The sequence below is a fragment of the Netta rufina genome (assembly GCF_964035555.1).
Source record: "Netta rufina genome assembly, chromosome: 2".
Lineage (NCBI taxonomy): Eukaryota > Metazoa > Chordata > Aves > Anseriformes > Anatidae > Netta > Netta rufina.
This window is the reverse complement of record NC_140124.1, coordinates 117,739,673-117,759,229: the sequence shown is the minus strand read 5'-3', so window position 1 is coordinate 117,759,229 and position 19,557 is coordinate 117,739,673. Positions and strand designations below refer to the sequence as shown.

Below are 19,557 nucleotides of genomic sequence, written 5' to 3'. Positions count from 1 at the left end.
GCAGGGAACGGCGGCCATGAGGCAGCCCTCACACCGGGGTGCGGCTGGGCTGGGCTGGGCGAGCAACACCCGCCTCTCCAGGAGCCTGTGAGCCTGGCACACCGCCATCTCCCTCTATCCCTCTTGCCAGCAGCCATGGGGCCGCCCCACACCAGCAATAGGGACGGGACGGGGAGCCTGCGCGGTGCAGCCGCCCGCCCTTTCCGCCCCGCCCGCCTCCCTGCGGCCCCGATGGCGGCGGGCGGCCCCGAGGCGGCCCAGCAGCAAGTGAGCGGCTATGGGGGCGAGGAGGGCGGCGGGGCTGCGAGCGAGGGATCCGCCGGGGCATGGTCGGGACTGGACCCCTCAGTTTTCATGACCGCCTGTGATACTGAATCACAGTATCACACGTTTGTAAATATGCAGTAAGGGAGCCAGGCTTAAAACCACGGCTGGCATGCAAAGTTGTGTGTTTTTTTTTTCTTCACTTCTTTATTCATTTTTACACCGTGATCTCTCTAGATTGATGAAATTGAAGCCCTGTCGTCCATATACGGTGAAGAGTGGTGTGTGGTTGACGAAGATGAAAAAATCTATTGCATTAAGATTAGTGACTGTCTGGACCAGCCAAAGTGGACGCTCTGTCTGCAGGTACGGTGCTGTTGAGGAGTTTGGTGCAGGATTTGCAAGTGGACTCCTGCAGGCGAAAGCTTGTGCCTGCGTGAAAGCCTCTGAAGTAGGATTTGGTATCTCCTCGAATGGATTAAGAAGTTTTTGGATTGAAATCTTTGATGATACGCTTTTCAGTGGTGGTTTCTGTAACACGTCAGTGTGCTTCTGACATTGGCACTAGTTACATATCCTAATTCCACACCTCATAAAACCACATCACAGTATTTGTGTCATTTTAGACAAACTGTTTTTGTACATTATCTTTGTATAGGACACCTGAGTGATTCTGGTGCAACAGCTTCTCGATTTACTCCCTGCAAAGCATGGAAACACAAAATTCAGGTCAATTTGCCTGAGTAACTTGACATTTTTATTGTTTCCAGTTCTGTAAATACCCTTCATTTAGTGGAAGCAACACTGAAATGTCTACCTGTGGAATTGCAGAGCCCCTTACATTTAAGTAGAGTCACCATGCAGGCAGCTCTTTTCACATTTCTTCTGCACTTAATTTTGCGTAACGCTTCATCCACAAAAAGTATGCCATGAAATATGGTATTTGTATACCATTAGCTGTATATCTGTATTTAGGATACCATTATTGGAATCCTAAATACAGATATATCCTAAATACAGATATACATGTTCTCCTGTCATTCTATAACAGCCAACTGTGTTTTTTTTTATTTGTAACACTGATTGTAGCCCAAGTGCTCAACATTGGTATCCATTAGTAAAACTCAGGTAGCTTAGAGTAGTATAGTGAATATATACCCTGAATTTCTTTCAGGTGATTTTGCCTCCAGGATATCCAACTTCAGAGCCACCTATTTATCAACTGAAGTAAGTGAAGTTTCTTGCCAAGAGTTGTTTTCCTTCAGACACTGTTATTTTTTTCCTGAGTTACCAGTGTTAATTGTTTAATGTGTAAGTTGAAGTTTAGTTAAGATGACTTGGAATTAAAATATCTCAGACATAGCAGAACGTTTGAAGTAATCATATTTTATTCTTTCCCCCAAGTCAGCCTCATGAAGTTCCCTATGATAGACTGATCTCTTGTCTCAGAACTCTAATTCTTGCAATATTATTTTGTGGCAAGGCAACAATTAGACCGTAGAGGTACGGTAGCTGCTGCTTGACACGTTAGACAATGGTATCTCACCACTTTCTTGAATGTACCACTCTTGTTTCTGCCCTTCTTTCATGTTGTAAGACATGCTTTTCACCTGAGCACTTGCTCTTGTTAGGATGGAACCAGAGCAAGTGCCACTTCCTTTTTTCCTTCACTGCTCTCCCCATGTCCCTTGATATGTAAACCCGATGGCAATGGAGACATGTCAGCCAGACCCCTGATTTGGATGATAGAGGGGTCAGGCCTGCAGGGCATGACACATTGCACATACACTGAATCTTGATCAACAGCATTGTCAAGGGAATGCAATACAGTGCCAGTAATCTTGAGGTAAAATTTATAATTTAACATAAAACTAAAAGGGTGCAGGTACAGAACTGAAGGATCATGCCAAATATAGTAAGCATGATCCTTTACTATGACTTATTTATTGCATAATAAAATGTAATATTTACATTTTAATATAGTAAAAAGTAGTATGTTGCTGAAGGAGTCAGAAAGGTATGCTAATAAGATGTAACGTCACTTTGGAGAGACAATGGCCTACCTTGAAAAATGAGTCCGGCTTACCTGAGATAAGGAAAGGCTGCCAAAGTTGGGAATCTTAAGGGAGAACTAGGTAATCATGCTTTTAGCAAGATGTTTACATCTGAAATTTTGTAAGTAGGGATGATTGACAATTTTTATTTTCAAGGTGTTTATCGTATTTATTTTGAAATGAGTGTTTGTTAAGATGATGGAATCAACATACAGGCACCATTTTCATCATATTTCTCTTCATTCTAGTGCCCCTTGGCTTCGAGGAGAGGAGTACACAGAACTAGCAAATAGCTTGGAAGAAATATATATGTAAGTTACATATTGGGGAATATAGAAAAAGGAGATGATATATTTTCAGTTTCATGTACTCAATGTGTGCTTTCAAGTACCTGCTTGAACTAGTGGGTGTAATAAATGCTGCAGTAGCCATAAAACAGTAAGTTTCTTTTACAAATCAGACAGTTAATGCTATGTATATACTATGTTTAACATTTTATGAGAATGAATTGTCTTAAATACCAACAGTTTTCTTGTATATTGTTTTGATCTTGTGCTCTGTAAGGATGGAGCTCATCATTTTGGCTCCTAATCTTGAGATGCTTTCAGAATTTGGTGATACTTCAGTATGAGATTCCTGCATCTATTCTGTATCTGGATGTTATACTGCAGGTTGTGAAAACATTTCTTCATGTCTTAGAGCATAAGTGACAAAAGTTTTTTTTAAAAGACAGCTAAGGGATAAGTAGGTTTTAAAATAAACACAGTTAGTAGAGTCTATTAACTAGAATCTGTAACATAACAGACCATTTATTATCACAGTGTGTAGCTAACAACTCATGATCCATGAGAATAAATATAACACTTAGAAATACTCAAACTGTGTGTTTTTGAATTGCTGTGAAATTGGGGTATTAAGTGTAGTAATTATATGTGGTTTGTTTAATCCTTTCAGATCCCAAAGATAATATAAACTAAATGAAATGAAAATATGTCATAAGCAAGCATGGTTGTTCCCAGAATAATGACATCTGAACTTCTTGCTTAAGAGATGTGTTTTAATGCCATAAAATAAGGAAGACAGCACTTAGCTTGCATGAGGTTTGTTTTTATCTAATTACTTAGTTATTTTGGGTATCTGGATTTCTAATAATTTAAGCAAGCAAAATTAAACGAGAAGTGTTTAAAAAAAAACACACAATGATATAAAGATAAAAGTTCTAAGGGATCAAATTAACCACAGTGGAGGAAAAAGAACAGATTATCATTGACTGTCTGGATTTTTTGAGTCTCTACCAAAGTCAGAGCTGCACAGTGTCCTTCATGAGCTCTGTCCTGATCCTCTGGAGCAAGTTTCCACATGAAGACTGCAAGGAGGAATAGCATGGTTGTGAAGCTCTCTTCCTATTTTTACGACAGTCTTGCAGGCTGTTACAATTTCCTAGTTAGATAAATCCCTGGCAACTCTGTTTTGTCACTTGCTGTTGAGAGCCCTTGTTGGTCTCCTGTCATTTTTGCTTGTTCAGCAGGAAATGAACGTGTTTGTACTTTAGACCATATATGTCATTTAAGACTGTGTTTAAAACCCTTCTGGAGTTGTCACTGATGTGCACAGTGTTTGTGAAAGCCTTTTATCTCTCCAATGTTGAAATAGTTGTCAGGTAAACATAGTTACTCTGCATTGTTTACAATGTGTGTTTTAGTGATCTAAATTGCTTAGTTCTGCAATCTAAACCCCTATGAACCATACTGATAGTCACTCACTACAGCCTCTTAAGGAGGTGGGAAAAGCAGATAATGATCGATCACAAATCTGTTTTGGGATGCACAAAGTGCTTAAAACTCAAAAACGTAGCAAATTTAGGATTTTTTCATTATTTTTTCCAGATACTTTTCTGGTATACTTAATTGTATACAACAGAGCAACCTTATTTATTGTCTAATCCCTCTCATTCCATCATTAACATAAATATAATTCTTCATGTTTTAAAGTAGTGCTTCAATACAATGACCAGCAGCATAAAATCAGGGCTCGTTCTGGAGTCTGGATTTTGGGGGCTAAGCTACAAGTTAACAAATTCTTTATTTTTGCTTGAATATTTTTCTTAAAATATGTACATTTATTTGAATTACTGATTGAATTTGACAATAGTACTGTATACACTAAGCAGTACAGTTTTATTACTGATGTGTACTTTCATGCTGCCCCAGATGGTGGCAGTAAGAATAAAATTATTAATGAGAAACCGTGAATTGACTAAGGCTCTATATCTTCAGTTCTGGTTTTGAGGCAAAAATGTTTCGAAATACCACAGAATCATCTAGGTTGGAAAAGACCTCCAAGATCACAGAGGTCTAACCTCACACTAACAAGTCTTCCACTAAACCATATCACTAAGCCAGAGCTAAAATGTCTAAACGTCTTTCAAAGACCTCCAGGGAAGGTGAGTCAACCACTTCCCTGGGCAGCCTATTCCTATGCCTAACAACGCTTTCACAGCTCATAAGCATGTTAAAATATAATTTGAAAGATTATTTTCAGGATACCATTTGCAGTATATTTAAGGATGTTTGGGTCCTGCTGCCCATAAAGGCAGTGTTTCATAACTCTGGATGTGCACATAAAACCACTTATCCCATCTTCCCTCAGTGCCATAAACTTGCCTGTGCCTGCTAATTAAGGACTCCTAAGCTTAATGCTTACCTCTCCTATAGGACCCAAACTCCGGTGTGTTAAGACCCAGTGTGTCTGCCACCACCGACCTACTGTCACAGTCCACCAGGTTTATTTAGCCCCTGCTGTGCGTAGTGGGTGTGTGAGGGGGAAGAGAAGGGAGGCTGTCCCAAGGAAGAGACGCCCAAACATAAAGGGGAAGTGTCCCCTGCAGCCACAGAGTGGCCGAAGGAGCTTGCCACCAGCCGCCAAGAACTTTTTGAAGGAAAAACGGATCAAGAACAAGTTCAAAGTCCTGGCTTAGTATTCTTTTGAAAACACTGGGGGCTGTCCATTTTTCTCTTCTTGCAGTTGCTTTCACTTTATAGGCCAGAAAGTTTCCATCAGTTACATGTTTTCATTCATTATTGGTGTTTTCAGTGAAAAAAAAAAAAAAAGGCTGTAAGGAAAGTATATAATGAGACAGATTTTCACTTGTTTCACATGGTGAACCGCTTAGATAGAATATTCCACAAGCCCCTCTAAGCTCTTTATCACACTAGACTGTAAAGTTGCATTTCTGCATGTCTGAAATCTGCATGTTATTTAATGCAGATACTTTCCAAGTAAAATCTGAATATATATATATGTGTGTGTGTGTATATATGTATATTATTCATTCACTGTGAGTTTTATCTTCCAGACAGAACCTCGGTGAAAGTATTCTTTATTTATGGGTGGAGAAGATCCGAGAAGTTCTGGTAGAAAAGGCACAGTCATCAGATCCAGGTATTTCAGAAAATACACGTGTTTTTCAGTTTACTTCTTCATCAGCAAAGTAAGATTTCATTGAAAGTTAAAGATCTATGCCCAGTTTTGTTTTGACCTAGATAAGAGAAAACAGTCTCTAGCTTGATGGCTTATTGTTCTACAGCGATGGCTTCCGTTTTCAAAGACACATAGGGAAAAAAAAACAAAAAGGAAGGAGGTGGTTGCGATGAACTAGAACGAGGTTCTCAATTGTCTCAGATATTAAATTACTTGCATGAAAGCAGAGTGCTGCACTGAGCATCTTCGTCTGTTCTGCTGAGAAATCATTCATAGCAGTAATTAGTTTCTGGTGCTGAGTGCACTCTTGGAAGATTGGGATCAGCCTGAAAAGGAGATAAACTTCAGTGGAATATGCAGACAAATTACTAAGTATGCCATCTCAGTTGCATTGTACTGTACTGGGATGAGAAGTTACATCACCACTAGTGTTGATTTTTCTGCTTCTATAGTGACAGTTTGTGTAAAGTCACAGCTGTTCTTTTCAGAAGTGGTGGGGCCTTTTTTTTTTCCCCTTTCATTAAAGTGCCATGAAATGCATGAGTGATGTGCCTGCTTATGCTTGTGGCAGAAGGAAATTATTACATTATTAAGGACATTATTAATGTAGAAGATGTTAGCTCATTCCTGTCAAGAATGAAGGACTAAAGAAGAAAAAAACCCTTACATTTTCAGTGCTTCTTCATGACAGTTTAATCTTTTAGTAAACTGTACATTTTGCTGCTACATGGCACAAATCAAGAAGGCATTTTTCACTAACAGTACTAAAGGAGTGGATACTGAGAAGTGAAAGCTTTAGTTTCAGTACTGGAAGTTTATTCGATATTTTAACAGCAACCTTGGGTCTTTTATTTTTAATAATTTTCTGGGCCTTTTGAACATGCATCACCTTCCTCTCTCTCTTTAAAAATACTTGTTAAAAGTATTGATGTTAAAAGTATCATCACCACATCATAGGCCCTCCAAAGAGGAAATTAGATTGTGATACATTAGCTTATCTCTGTTGTGGGTTCTCTCTAAATCCAGTTGCCAGAGTGCTAGAACTATATTATATTTACTCTCCTGCAGTTGACTGTTATTTTTCATATGTCCAGTGCAGAAAAGAAAATAGGATTTTAGAAACCCCAGAATGCTTGAAACGTTTCCAGAGAGATGTTTGAAATCTGATCATTTTCTAACCTTGTTGTGTACCATTGAACAGCAGCTTTATATTCTTCCAAAACTGACCAATAACTTACTGGAGAATTTGTGAAATACCAGATTATTTTATTAATCTAAATTCAGATTAATTTACCATTAGTACCATGAAGTTAACAATTAGTGCTATTGTAAATGTTTAATGGAAATGGTAAGCGTGAGTGTGAGTTAGTATTAAAACAGAAGATGCTATGGATGGATTTCATGACGTGAATATTGTATTCCTAATTCTAAGAATGATTTTAGTAAATACTGGACAAAGCATTATTCTGCATCTTTTTTTTCTTACTGGCAAGCTGATTTGAACTGAAAAGCCAGACACGTTAGAGAAAAAGAATTAGAAAATTTGTACTACTTGTCTTGAAAAAAAAAAAAAAGTGTGTAATAAATCTATTGCTTTTATGTTACTAGAACCAGATATTAAGAAAACCAGTGAAGAAGTTGACGAAGATAATGGAGATGATTTTCTCCTAGACTATCAGCCTGTTCAGGAAGATCCAGTTAAATTGTTAAATTATATCACTTCTGAAAGTCAAGAAGGTAAAAATGTTTTTTCATTAATTGTGATTAAATCATTTATGAGAGAGAGGCTTTAAGTTTCTGTTTTTCTACTAAGCTTTTGAGTAAAATTAGTAACATTTAAAATTATTGTAAAGAGTAATAACAATTGCAAATAACCCTACATGGTTTTGGTGGTTCTCTGTTATCTTTCATACTTAACTTTAACTAATCTCTTTCGAAAGGTAAGACGTTCTTTACATTTGTAGCCATGTATGTTGTTTCAGTATCCTTAAAAAAAACATAAACACTTCCTTGTTTGTGATCAATAGATGAAGAGCTGCCATCCATACATCATGGAAACCCACTGACAGATAGAAGGAGTACTTTCCAGGCACATCTGGCTCCTGTGGTGACAACCAGACAAGTTAGTAGAGATCAAGACTCTTTTTGTCTGTACTTTGAAATTGACAGGATATTACTGAAATAGTTGCAATTAGGTGAATTTGTGTGTCTTTGCATCTTTGTGTTGATATTGTGGTTATCAGTTTTGGGTTTTCATTGTCAGCTAAATAACTCATAAGTAACAGCTCTGCAATGCCTTCTGGTAGTTTTCCAGTTTTATTGTGGAAGTGGCTGGATGTTCCTATCCCTTACTTTTAAGTATGTTAGATGTAGGGCAGAGAATAAGAGCATTACATTTTGACTTTTGTATGTTTGCAAAGTTTTCATATGATACATGGAATCGACTGAGTCTGTTGTGTTACTTGTGAAAGTGAATTAAAATTAGCTTATAAATATTTTTCCCTTCTTCAGAAGGCGATTCTATTGAGAAATGCATTTGAATAATGCATAAGTAAATACTTAGTCATAAACGAGAGGGGTAAGCATGCTTGTAGACCTGTGTTTATCTACAACTAGAAAAAATGTCTGCACTGGTTCCTGTCTCTTACAGGAATCAGTGTTAAGTATGGATCTAGATAGTGTGCTAGAAAAGGACAGCTGTATTTTGTTTCCCTTTGTGCTTCTCTTGTTTCAGCAGCTTAACACAAGGTAAAGATTGTGTCATTGTGTCTAATATTACTGTTTGGTTTTTTTTTTTTTTTGGGGGTGGGGTTATCCAGTTGCTTTTTGGACCAGAATGAACTTGCAGAATCTGTGGTATTGTATGAAAATACACCTTGTGTTTGCTGTCAATCAGTTGCTTATAACTTTCATTCTTGCACCTCTCTGCTTTTTGTATGTAGGTGGGTTTTGTAGATGTCTATTGTGTTTCACAGACCTTAAGTTTTCAGTTTCCCAGGCTGAAGACCGACTTCCCCAACTAATTCGGTACTTCTTGGATGGACTTCCATGTGTGCAATCATTTCTGCTTCTGCTTTCTAACCTTTCTGAGATGCAAACCAGAACTATACACAACACTGAAGGCAATCACACCAAGGATTTATGGAGTGATATAAGGAGGTTTCTTGTTTGTTTTCCATGTTCTTTTCCTGGTAATACCTTTCAGCTTGCTTTTTTGACCTCTACTCAGCACTGAGCTGGTGTTTTCATAGAAATGTCTCTTACAACCCCCAGATCTCTTTTTGTGAATGCTTGTAACGAGTTTGAGTCACTTTGTTCATCACTTTGCATCTGTTAACATCTCTCTCCTTTGATGATCCCTGTTCAGTGTGGAAACTACTGATCTTCTTCTCTTGTCATTAGCTAGCAGTTACACCTTGGGAATATTTTCCTCTTTCCTTGTATCCAATTCTAGTTTTTATTTCAAAAATTTTTACAGATGGATTTCATCAAATATTTTTTGAAATTCCAGGTGGGATAGATCACCTGGAAGCACGTGTTCAGTGACTGAAAGAATCTTGACAGATTAACAGATTGACGTGGTTCCCAATAAAAAAGCCATAGTATTTTAAGCTTTTTTTTTTTTTTCTTTTAATAAAATCAATTAATATGCCTAGTATGGTTATAAGACTTGTTGTTCTGCAGTTTTCTGAGTAGTTCCTGGAGTACTTTTGAAATGTTGGTATCACAGCAGTCATCTTGTTTTAAGTGGCAGGTTAGATACCTTACTTACAGTTCAACACCTTCATGCTCCAGTTCTCTTTAAACTTTTAAATATGCATGATCTCGTTTTGCTGATTCGTTTCTATTCATCTTATCAGCTTGCTTAACATTATTCTGTGGTAAGGCTCCACTGTGGTACCCCTGCCTGGCCTTTTTTTCATAAATACTGTACATTCATGTAGTTTTTTGTGCTACAGCTGTATATTCTTTGAGTGATTTTTCTGTATTATATTTATCTGCTGGCAGTACAGATTTCTGGTAGGCTTCAGCTTCTTGTATTTGAAAAAATAAATATTATTATAACTTACGTTTTCACACCTGCAAAAATATGTCATGCCTTTCACATCTATCTTGCTACCTATCTTGTTTTTCTCTGTCCGAATACATCATAATGTTTTGAACATGCCTTCAACTTTTTTGAGCTGTTCTCTTAGTGCTGCCAAAGCAAAAGCAATTTTATTCGTTACTCTTAATGGGGAATAACTCAACGTTTTAAAATACTTGATGTGTTACCATTTTCGCTAAAGTAGCACTGCACTTTAGGATCTTTCAGTGCTCAGTCCCTGTGAACTGTGAGTTTCTACAAGCTGTTTTTCTTTAGAAAGAGAGGGAATTGGAATCACTGACTTTTTGAAATTTAAAATATTCTCACTCTAATGATTTGTGAGTAAGATCATCCCTACCTAAAGGAAGTTCATATATGCAGACACAGGTTTCAGAAAGGGCAGATCTGTGTCAAGAAACAGTACTTGCTTAAAGCAGGTTAATAACTTCCCTTTTGCATGCAGAGATGTTCTTAATTTCTTCTTTTATGACTTCTTTTTAAAAGCATGTATACTCAATAAACCTAGGAATTTCAGGTCAAGGCTTCTTGTTACTTGCATGGTATAAAGGCAGTGCGATATCCCCTAGTGTCAAATCCATCTGCTTGGACAGAGTCATGCTGTACAGTGTGAGGTGATCGGTCAGCACTGCAGGGAAGCTTTACTATGGCATGGGCTCATTTTTATGAAAGAAAGCAAAAAGAGGGTGAGGAGTGAGGTAAAACATTGTACACTGAGGGAAAGAGAACTTGTATTATTAACTGATTAGTAGGTACATTGTCAGTACATTGCAGTGATGGCTGTTGATGTTTAAGACAGTACCCAGATTGCTCTGTCAATTCCTGTATTGAATATTTTAATGAAGCTTTCAGTAATGATAACCAGCATAATACTGTAGTTATTTACATAAAATCATAGGTTACTATAAATTTTATGGGGGAAAAAAGTGTATTTCAGGTAGCAAGCTAGGTTTGGTACTAGATTCGGTACCATTGCTTCTCCTTGTCTCTGTCTGGCGTGTTTAGACATTTAAAATGTATGTGGTTCTTGGACTTGACATTGATTTAGAAAGGTAGGACTAAGAAGTGATCTGTTGTTTAAAGATCATTACGAATGGGTGCTTCACTGATGTGTAGAGAATTATCCCTTAATTCCTTAAATCAAGAAGAGTGGAAAGGGGAGCAAGAAAAAAAAGGTTCATGAGCTACAGTAGGAAAAAGGATAGGTTAAGGCTTAGCTGCGAGATGTCTGCCTTAGAGGTTTATTGCTAATACAGACATACAGTGAATTTTTGAGAGATGTTTTCTGGAGCCTGGTAGCCAACATACAACTAATGTCAAAGGCGACAGTAATTTCATATGCTTTGTACCCTAAATCCATGTATTAAAATATTTATGAGAACATATTGAATAATGTGGGTTGTCTTTCTTCAATATTCCACTTTGGGGAAGGGGACAACAGGAGAAAACAGGTGTCTGAAGCAATGTTCTCAGTTCATAACAACATTTTTTTCACTGAGTTATCTTATATTTGAGATAATTTTTAAAATTTACATTTCTTCCAGAAGTATTAGAAATAGCACAGTGTAGCTATGACATTAAATATGAATATTGATTACTTTTCAGAGACATTTTTCTTTGGAATGAAAAGCAATTTACTTGCCAAATATGTTTTTCCAAGTTTTCTCAACTTCAGTCATACTTTGCTCAAAGTAATATTAGTTATGCATTGTCTATTAAAACAATGTCTTGATCAAAGCTCTTTTTACTAGACCAAGCTGAAAAGTGTTGAACAATTGCTAGCGTGTTTAATTAGAAACAGAAACTGCACTAATATTGATACGTGTTTTGAATTTGGTACTTCTTAAGAACAAAGAGATCGATATAGCGGGAACATCATTTTTTTGTGAAACACTGACCCACAGAGGAAAGCTGTTTTCTTTTTTAAAAAAAAAAAAAAATTCTTTCTGTGAAATGGAAACTCTGAAAAACAAGCAAGTTTGAGTAAAAAGAAAATCTCAAAGTGAAATGTGGTAGAACTTTCCAAACATCACGTTACTGTGATATCAGTAAAAGCAATATGTAATATGTGTAATGCAATAGGAAAACATGTTGTGCCATTATTCCAGCGTAATGTTACACTTGAAAAAAGCAAGTAGTTGTAATTGATCCTTAATACTGATTTAAAGTGTTTTCTAGATCTCGCTGTATCTCTTGTTTAGTAAGTCAGTTTGATACTTATACATGTTCAGCAATAATACAAATGCACTGATTCAAGGAACAGATGTTTTCAGTATCCTGGAAAATAGCATGGGGGTACTGAGAAGCTGCTTGGGTTAGCAAATTGAATATTTAATTCATCCTAGGTCAAAATGTGGAAGTGTTTCTCTATAGTACTGAAAAGGAGGTGTTTGTTTAGCAGTAGTATTGAGATGATGTGTATGAAATCCCCTTACTGAGCTTACTTGTGTGTTTTTTTTTAAAGGTAAAGAGAGTTCTTGAAAAATTATATGAGAATAAGAAAATTGCAAGTGCCACCCACAACATCTATGCGTACAGGTGAGAGATGCATAGTGATCTTTTCGTGTTCTTTGCCAAGTGACTGAAGGGCATGAGAAAAGTAAAATCAAAGAAATTCCTTGCTGATAAGAAACCTACTCCCATGAAGATTTATTTGGTTTCAGGCTTTATTTTGGACTTGAGATCAAGAAAGTGCAGCATACAGTAAGGAAAAAGTATTAAGATAGTGAAGCAGCACTAGGAATAAAAAAAACCAAAAAAATAAAAGTGGATTTGAACATGTGTTGTTAGACTTTATATAGGAGGTGTGAGCAAGGAAATGCTACTTCATCCTGAACTAAATGTGGTTTTATTTAGGCAAAGTGACATTTTTCCACCTGACCTTGCATTTATAAATGGCTCAGAAATTTCAGTTGAAATAAGGGCTGAAGCAGAAAGCCTGATGCAGACGTCTGGCATATGAAAGTTGCTGAAATACGTGCATCATCAGTGAAAATGGGACATGGGTAGTAAAGAGTTTGGCAGTGGTCTGTCCCTGGCACCTTTTGTGAACGTAGCTTACTTGAAATGAAACCGTCTCAGCCCAGATACTGATGTAGGTTTTCTGAGGAACATGACTGTAAAAGGAGCCACTTTCATTGCTGAAGGAATTGGTCATATGAAAAAGCGTGTACAGAAAGTGATCTGTTCATGCACATCCTGGAGTGACCCTAATGAAACATGAAAGGAGAGTAAATGAAAGCGTACCAACACGTCTACCTAAGTTAAAAGTTTCTATAAAGGATTTCTATTGTTGCTGCTGATGATGTGACACCTTTCACTCACACTATTTAAATACACTTCAAAAAAGCGACAGAAACAGTTACTGCTTCATATTTTTCATCTAAAACTAGCTGTCTCTCTGTCATTGTGTCACATGTATGTTAACTAAGTGCGGAAGTTATGAAATCAATTAGGTAACAAAACAATAGAGTGCTGAACATTACTTCTGAAAATTTAGACTTGGGCAGCTGTCCTTCATATGAAACAACATGCCCCACAGTCTCCCGGAGTGCCCCCTGTATAATTCCTCAGGCTTCCTAAATTCTGTGACAGTTCTGCTTTGGAGGAAGGCTCAGTAAATGGCGTGGAGAATCTGAAGCAGAGTTTCAGTAATAGTTTTACACTGCTGCTGCTGAAATACAGACCTAACTGATTACTGGTAATCACTTTTGTCAGAGTTCTGTCTTGTAAGGTGTGTACCATACATAATTTGAACCTGCATCTGATGGAGTTGGTTGAAACAACACGTAGTTATTAGTTTAAAAACCTAAGGATTTTTCTTACTGGGGACCTTACACTGGTAATGAACATGGAGTTAACCTGAAGTAGTTACAGCATATGTAAAAGGTTCTCAACACTTGTTCCACTGCACAGATAAATATTTGTGGTTTACCCTAAGCCACATCCTGTTTTCATGTGAATGTGGAGAAGCAGATTGATGCGCTTGCTTATGAAAGAAAGATCTCTGAGACTTCATTAATCATTTGAAAATGTTAGTTGATTGACTTTTTATGAATTCTTTTTTTTTATTATTGTTATTTTTATTTTGTCTTAGAATATACTGCGAAGATAAGCAGACGTTCTTACAAGACTGTGAAGATGATGGGGAGACAGCGGCAGGTGGACGTCTTCTTCATCTTATGCAGGTTATAGAAATTAGTCTTTGATTTCCGGAAGTCTTGACCAGATTTTAAAAAATTACTACAATGTGACTAATAAACTTATATAAGATTACTTTAATTCTTGCTTTGCTGTTGGCCAAATAGGTGATTGCTTACTCAGAAATCAGAGAACAAAGTACAGACTGTTGCATGCATGTAATGAATTGGATTTTCCAGGTCTTGGATCATAAAGATTCCTATGCTTCCTATATGGTGTAAGATGGATAGAAAATGAAGACTGGGATAAGCTGATTGACACAACCTTTACTTCAGTTTCCTTGAATATTTGTAACAAAAAGACACTTCTGTTTGAACTTGCAGAGTAGAGCTTCAAATGCAAAAGGCAGTGGGAGTGAAGCAGTTAAGTTGTTCTAACCATTGTATGTATTTCTTTGTGCTATTTGCAGGTCTGACTCTGTAGCCATCGTATTTGCATATGTTTTAGTTTTCAAATGTGGAACTAATATTTCCTCTACAAAGTTACTACTAAATGTACGCTGATAAATTTTGATTAGCTGGCATGATACAGCCCTTTGTAAAGCCATAAGTAAAATACCATGACTACAGGGAATGGCTGGATACGTCTTATGCCTCAAGTCACTTAACTGTATCAGAACACTAATTACTGTTTTTTTGTTTTGATTTTTGATTTGCATCACCTTCACAACAAAGGTTTTCTTTTCTTTTTCCATCCTTTACTTGCTTGTGTATTCTCTCATTTAATGTGCTGTACTCTTATTATTGGAGACTGTTTTAAAGTTGTTGTGTGGTGATTTTTTTGACTTCTTTTTTAAACTTCAAAGATTTCTTTATTCTGGAAAAAATACTATAATTGTAAATACTTTAGCACTTTTCATTTAGAACTTTTTGAAACTTCCTAAGTAACTCAAACTTGACTTGGAAGGAAAAATTAATTTATATAATATATGCAAGTATATGTGACAAGTGTGAAAATACTATTGTAGTAATAATAGTATAAAGAAGTAACTTTGCAGTTACTGTACCTCAATTTACTCTGTGCTTATCAACTCTTTTTCAGTATATTAATGTAAACTTTTGAAAGGGGACAGATTTACTGTGTCTGCTTAATGGTCCATAAAAATCCAGTTTAGAAAATGATATTAAATTTCACCTTTCAAATGTGAACTGATAGTATGTATTACTGGGAATACTTTTGTTTTGGAATTGTGATTCTACAGAGATCAGAAAAGTGCAATTTTCACTCCTGGGAAAAATTAAAGTAGTTTAAGGACTAATTTCTAGGTGTTCATACAATTCTCTCATTTCTTCTCTTGTATACACTTAAGACATATGATATGGGCATGAAAATTAGATGGTTTAATACAGTTATTGTTGCTGTAGTTATAGTTCTTCTTTTGCAATAGAAATCTTATCTTGTTTCAGATAAACCTAGCGCTTCAGTCAAGATAGCACTTTCCGGTTACAAGAAACAGCATTTTAGATTAATACTTTTGAACTCAAAGTTAGAGTTAAAAATTTCCTAACTGTTTGACATCCTGTTTACTCTGAAGAGTTGCTATAAATTGACTTTATGGCTGGTGTGTAAATGTAGAGCAGAAAATGCTCATCAGAAAAACTGTCGTTCCTTTGGTTGTTAACCTTTATAAATAGCTGGCTCTGAAGGTGTTTTCCTCACCTTCCAGTTCAGTAGATCGCCCTCTGTCTTGCAGACCACAGTGATTTTACTCAGCCTTATGCAAATAAAGCTGTTCTTGCTCTGTCTGGCCATCAGTATGCACTAGTGTAGTACTGCACAGGACTTGAGGGTAAGCTGTTTGTGAGTGAAAATCTTTCACAGCGATTTTAGATGCCTTAGTTTGAGGAACAAGTTCAGGATCACGGTCACAAAATATGTCAAAAAAAAAAAAAAAAGCCAACTTGTGATTGTCACTGCATGTTTTCATGCAGTAATGTATTTCTTATAATTTGGCAAAGTGTGTGTTTGATATTTAGTCAGCTGGAATCACTGTGTTCCTAGCATTTGCTGCTGCTGGAGATCTTCTTGAGGGTAGAGTTGCTGTAAGACAGAATAAATGCTAATTTTCAAGTCCAGTTAAGTCACATTTAGGTGTCAAAAATAAAGCTGTTGAAGGTCTATGTTACTTGCCTTTAATTGCAATAAAGGAGGTCATTGCTTCTGTTTAACTCTTTCCTTGTCTTTGTTACCGATAGTCTTAAAAATGCTATATAAAAGTTATTTAGTTCCTTTCAGTCATAGTTACTAATATAAATATTTCATGTTGTGTGAACTTTATGTATACCTTTTGGAATTCAGAAAGGAACTGCTAAGTTGTAAGGGATACTAGCTTAGACCAAAAAAATACAGATATTTTTTATGTATTATCCAAGAGTTGTTGCTTAGTCCAGCACTTGGTAAAAGTAGTAGATTATTGGATAAAATCATACAATATCCTGAGTTGGAAAGGACACAAAGATCATCGAGTCCAGCTCCTAGCATTATGGCACTTTAGATGTCCATATGAACCTTATGTGCCTGTTCCCTGGCTGTTACTAGCTTTATCCACCATTGTTTCCAAAAATGTGGATAGACAATCTACGTGGTGACAGAGGTTCTCTGGAAATAATAATGTCTTACTAAAAATAATGAAAGTAATTCCATTAAGTGTGCCTTTAAGTAATGCCTGAGGCCTTTGATACATGGATGAGCAACTGTAGAGCGCATGAAATAACTTTTCACAATTTCTAAAGGGATATATTGACTCATTTTACTTTGAATTTACCTTTGAGTAGAAGCTTGGACATGGAAACTTACCACAAATACTGAATTGATATTATTACTTACCTTCTGACTTATGTGATATGCGATACAGACATGACCGCAATTTCTTAAAAACAAGTAGGCTTTTTCTATTAAGAAAGGTATCAGCAGTAAAACTAGTTCAAATCTTTTTTATTGTTACTTGTTTCTGCTCATTTTGTTGTTGTTGCTGTTGTTTTAAACAGATTTTGGATGTCCACAATGTGTTGGTCGTGGTATCCCGCTGGTATGGAGGTATTCTGTTAGGACCAGATCGTTTTAAACATATCAACAATTGTGCAAGAAACGTCCTTGTGGAATACAACTATGTACATTCAGTGGTAAGTTTCAGCCACTTAAAATGAAGGCATTTATATGTGAACTTGTGCAAACTGTCAACGTTGGATGAAGCCAGAAGAAAATTAATACTACCCATGCCATCCACTGATTGCTTTGATGCACTGATAGGGAGTCTTTGCGCTGATCTTATGCCTTACTAATAGCTTCCAAAGAAGTTAGTGATCTGTAAATGTGAGGAGTGCAAAGGAGTGTGGCAGGAGTTGAGGGTTGTGGTCCAGAACACTAATTTGAGGCTTGAGGGAGAGCAAGAAGGGGATACACTGCTTTCTGTGTGTTCAGAAACCAGAATGCCACTCATGCCTACATGTTTGTCCGGTGCTAGTGTGTAGGCAGACTGAGCTGAACTGTTACAATCACTGACTAGTAGGCATTTTAAAGTGCAAATGCTTTAATAGACCCAAATAATTTTCAGAATTATAGAATATAACATACTATAGCATCATAGCAACAGCAAATGCTATGGAAAAGTAGATGACAGTCATCATTAAAAAGTCAAGCTAGACTAGACGAACTCAAACTATCTAACAATAATTATTACAGAAAAGATGAAGGGAAATGTTTCAAGGGGGCTTAAATCACTCAAGAGACAAAGTTCCAAAAGTCCTTAAATGGCATTTTCTGTCAGGGATGTAGGTAATTTATTCCTGCTTTTCAAAGTTCTTTTCTTCATCCTCAGAACAGCATATTAGATTTGTGTATGTTATATGCAAATACTAACATATACTACAATAGCAGAGTTCAAACAGTCTGTTAGGGTCTGTTTCCCTTCCATGTGGAAGAGAAAAGATTAAAATGTCCCATGTTCAGTGAGATTTGCATCTGGTAAATTCCTTCACCATTTTCAGGAATGCTTGAGATGAATGCTTAATGAATTTAATTAAGTGGATCATAATCTACCAATATGTTGGAATTAAAAAAAAAAATTAAACTTTTAACTGCTGTACTAGAAAGTATAGTGAGACAGTATAGCTAGAAAGTAAAAATACAAAAACTCAAACAGCAATTGACTTTTGACATGTGAAGATGTATCTTGTTTTTCAGAATTGGCAGTCAAAGTAGTACAACAGAGTGTTGGTCCATTAAGACTGGTAAAATTTTGTGTTTACCCCATTGTAGATTTGTTTTGTCTAGGGAAGCGGTTTTATTGTACCAGTGCATGGTATGTCTCGTGATAGAACCACATCCACGCTAGAAGCAGTTCTGCAGTATAGTGTAGACATATTCCTATACTGGTAATGTCCTCCTTGAACGGAAATGGCTTAGATTATTTTTACACTTGTTTTGTTGGCATAGCTATGTCTGTAAGTTTAGCATTGCTGAAGGCAGACGTTTCTGGATAGCGAGCAGACAAAATAACAAAACTGGTTAAATACTTTACAGTTCAAAACTGTATCAAGTCCCAGTGAACTATGAACACTTCATATTAAAAATAATTATTGTGAGTGACTTTCAGAGAATGTTAACAATATGTAAGAAATATATATTTTGTTTTGAATTTTAATTTGCTTGGTTTTCATTTCAGGACGAATCATCTAAACAAGCAGGAAAGAGCAAAAAGACAAAGAAGGACAAGAAGAGAACAGAACACTAATTTATTTTAAATATATATATAAAGAGATTACTTTGCACATATTTATACAAAGGAAACTTGTACATTATTGTCTTATCAAATGCAACAGACATTTTGTATTCAAAAGAGAATTCAGTAAAGCTATAGATATGTTTCCATCTTGTTCTGTGATTTCTTCTGCTGTTCTGAAGTAGAGCTCAGGCACAAGTTTTCTGTGTTCTTATACTTCTCAGCATCTTTCTGTGAGGGTATTGTAAACATCTAGAACCATTTCCCCCCCTCTAATGACTAATTTAAAATGTGGATTATTTACCCATTACTGCGTTGGAACTCAAACATCTGTCTTGTGTTAGAACTTCAACTCAGTAGTTTGATGTGTTGAGAATGAGACAGAAGCCATTCAAAGGTTAAGGTCACTTATGAAGTGTTACATTTTCAGTACTTACAAGTAAAGCTTGTGGTCCAATGCTATATGACATCGGAGACCCTGGTCCTGCTTATGCAGTTCTTACTTAAGGTATGTAGGGCCTTCCTGATGGCATAAGAGAAATGGAACATGGCTGAAGAATTAAGAAATTTCTTCCAAAATTCTTTGAGGATCTTGTGTCTTTCAGACTCTGGCAGCCTATTGAAAACTTGAGAGTTAAGTATTGTGTAACTGAATAACCGGTGATTTCATCAAAGAATATGGGGCTTTTGAAATCAGCCTGTTACAGCTAGTCACAATCATTAGTAAATGTTCT

At 36.5% G+C, this 19,557-nt stretch overlaps 1 protein-coding gene across 1 annotated transcript; it reads left to right on the top strand.

Moving 5' to 3' along the window:
- The first annotated feature begins 220 nt into the window (after nucleotides 1-220).
- IMPACT (impact RWD domain protein) lies at nucleotides 221-18,944 on the top strand. The gene is made up of 11 exons (XM_084281373.1): nucleotides 221-267; nucleotides 502-630; nucleotides 1,439-1,491; nucleotides 2,567-2,629; nucleotides 5,674-5,759; nucleotides 7,407-7,535; nucleotides 7,826-7,920; nucleotides 12,368-12,441; nucleotides 14,000-14,090; nucleotides 17,091-17,225; nucleotides 18,767-18,944. The coding sequence occupies exons 1-11, from the start codon at nucleotides 232-234 to the stop codon at nucleotides 18,833-18,835; spliced, it is 960 nt and encodes a 319-aa protein (XP_084137499.1). The 5' UTR covers nucleotides 221-231; the 3' UTR covers nucleotides 18,836-18,944.
- Nucleotides 18,945-19,557: the final 613 nt, after the last annotated feature.

What these genes read in the sequence shown, in the direction of transcription:
- IMPACT (XM_084281373.1), top strand. Translation starts at nt 232, where the DNA reads ATGGCGGCGGGCGGCCCCGAGGCGGCCCAGCAGCAA. An exon ending in CCGAGGCGGCCCAGCAGCAA is followed by an intron (nt 268 to 501) that starts GTGAGCGGCTAT and finishes TGATCTCTCTAG; the next exon opens with ATTGATGAAATTGAAGCCCT. An exon ending in CACTTCTGAAAGTCAAGAAG is followed by an intron (nt 7,536 to 7,825) that starts GTAAAAATGTTT and finishes TGTGATCAATAG; the next exon opens with ATGAAGAGCTGCCATCCATA.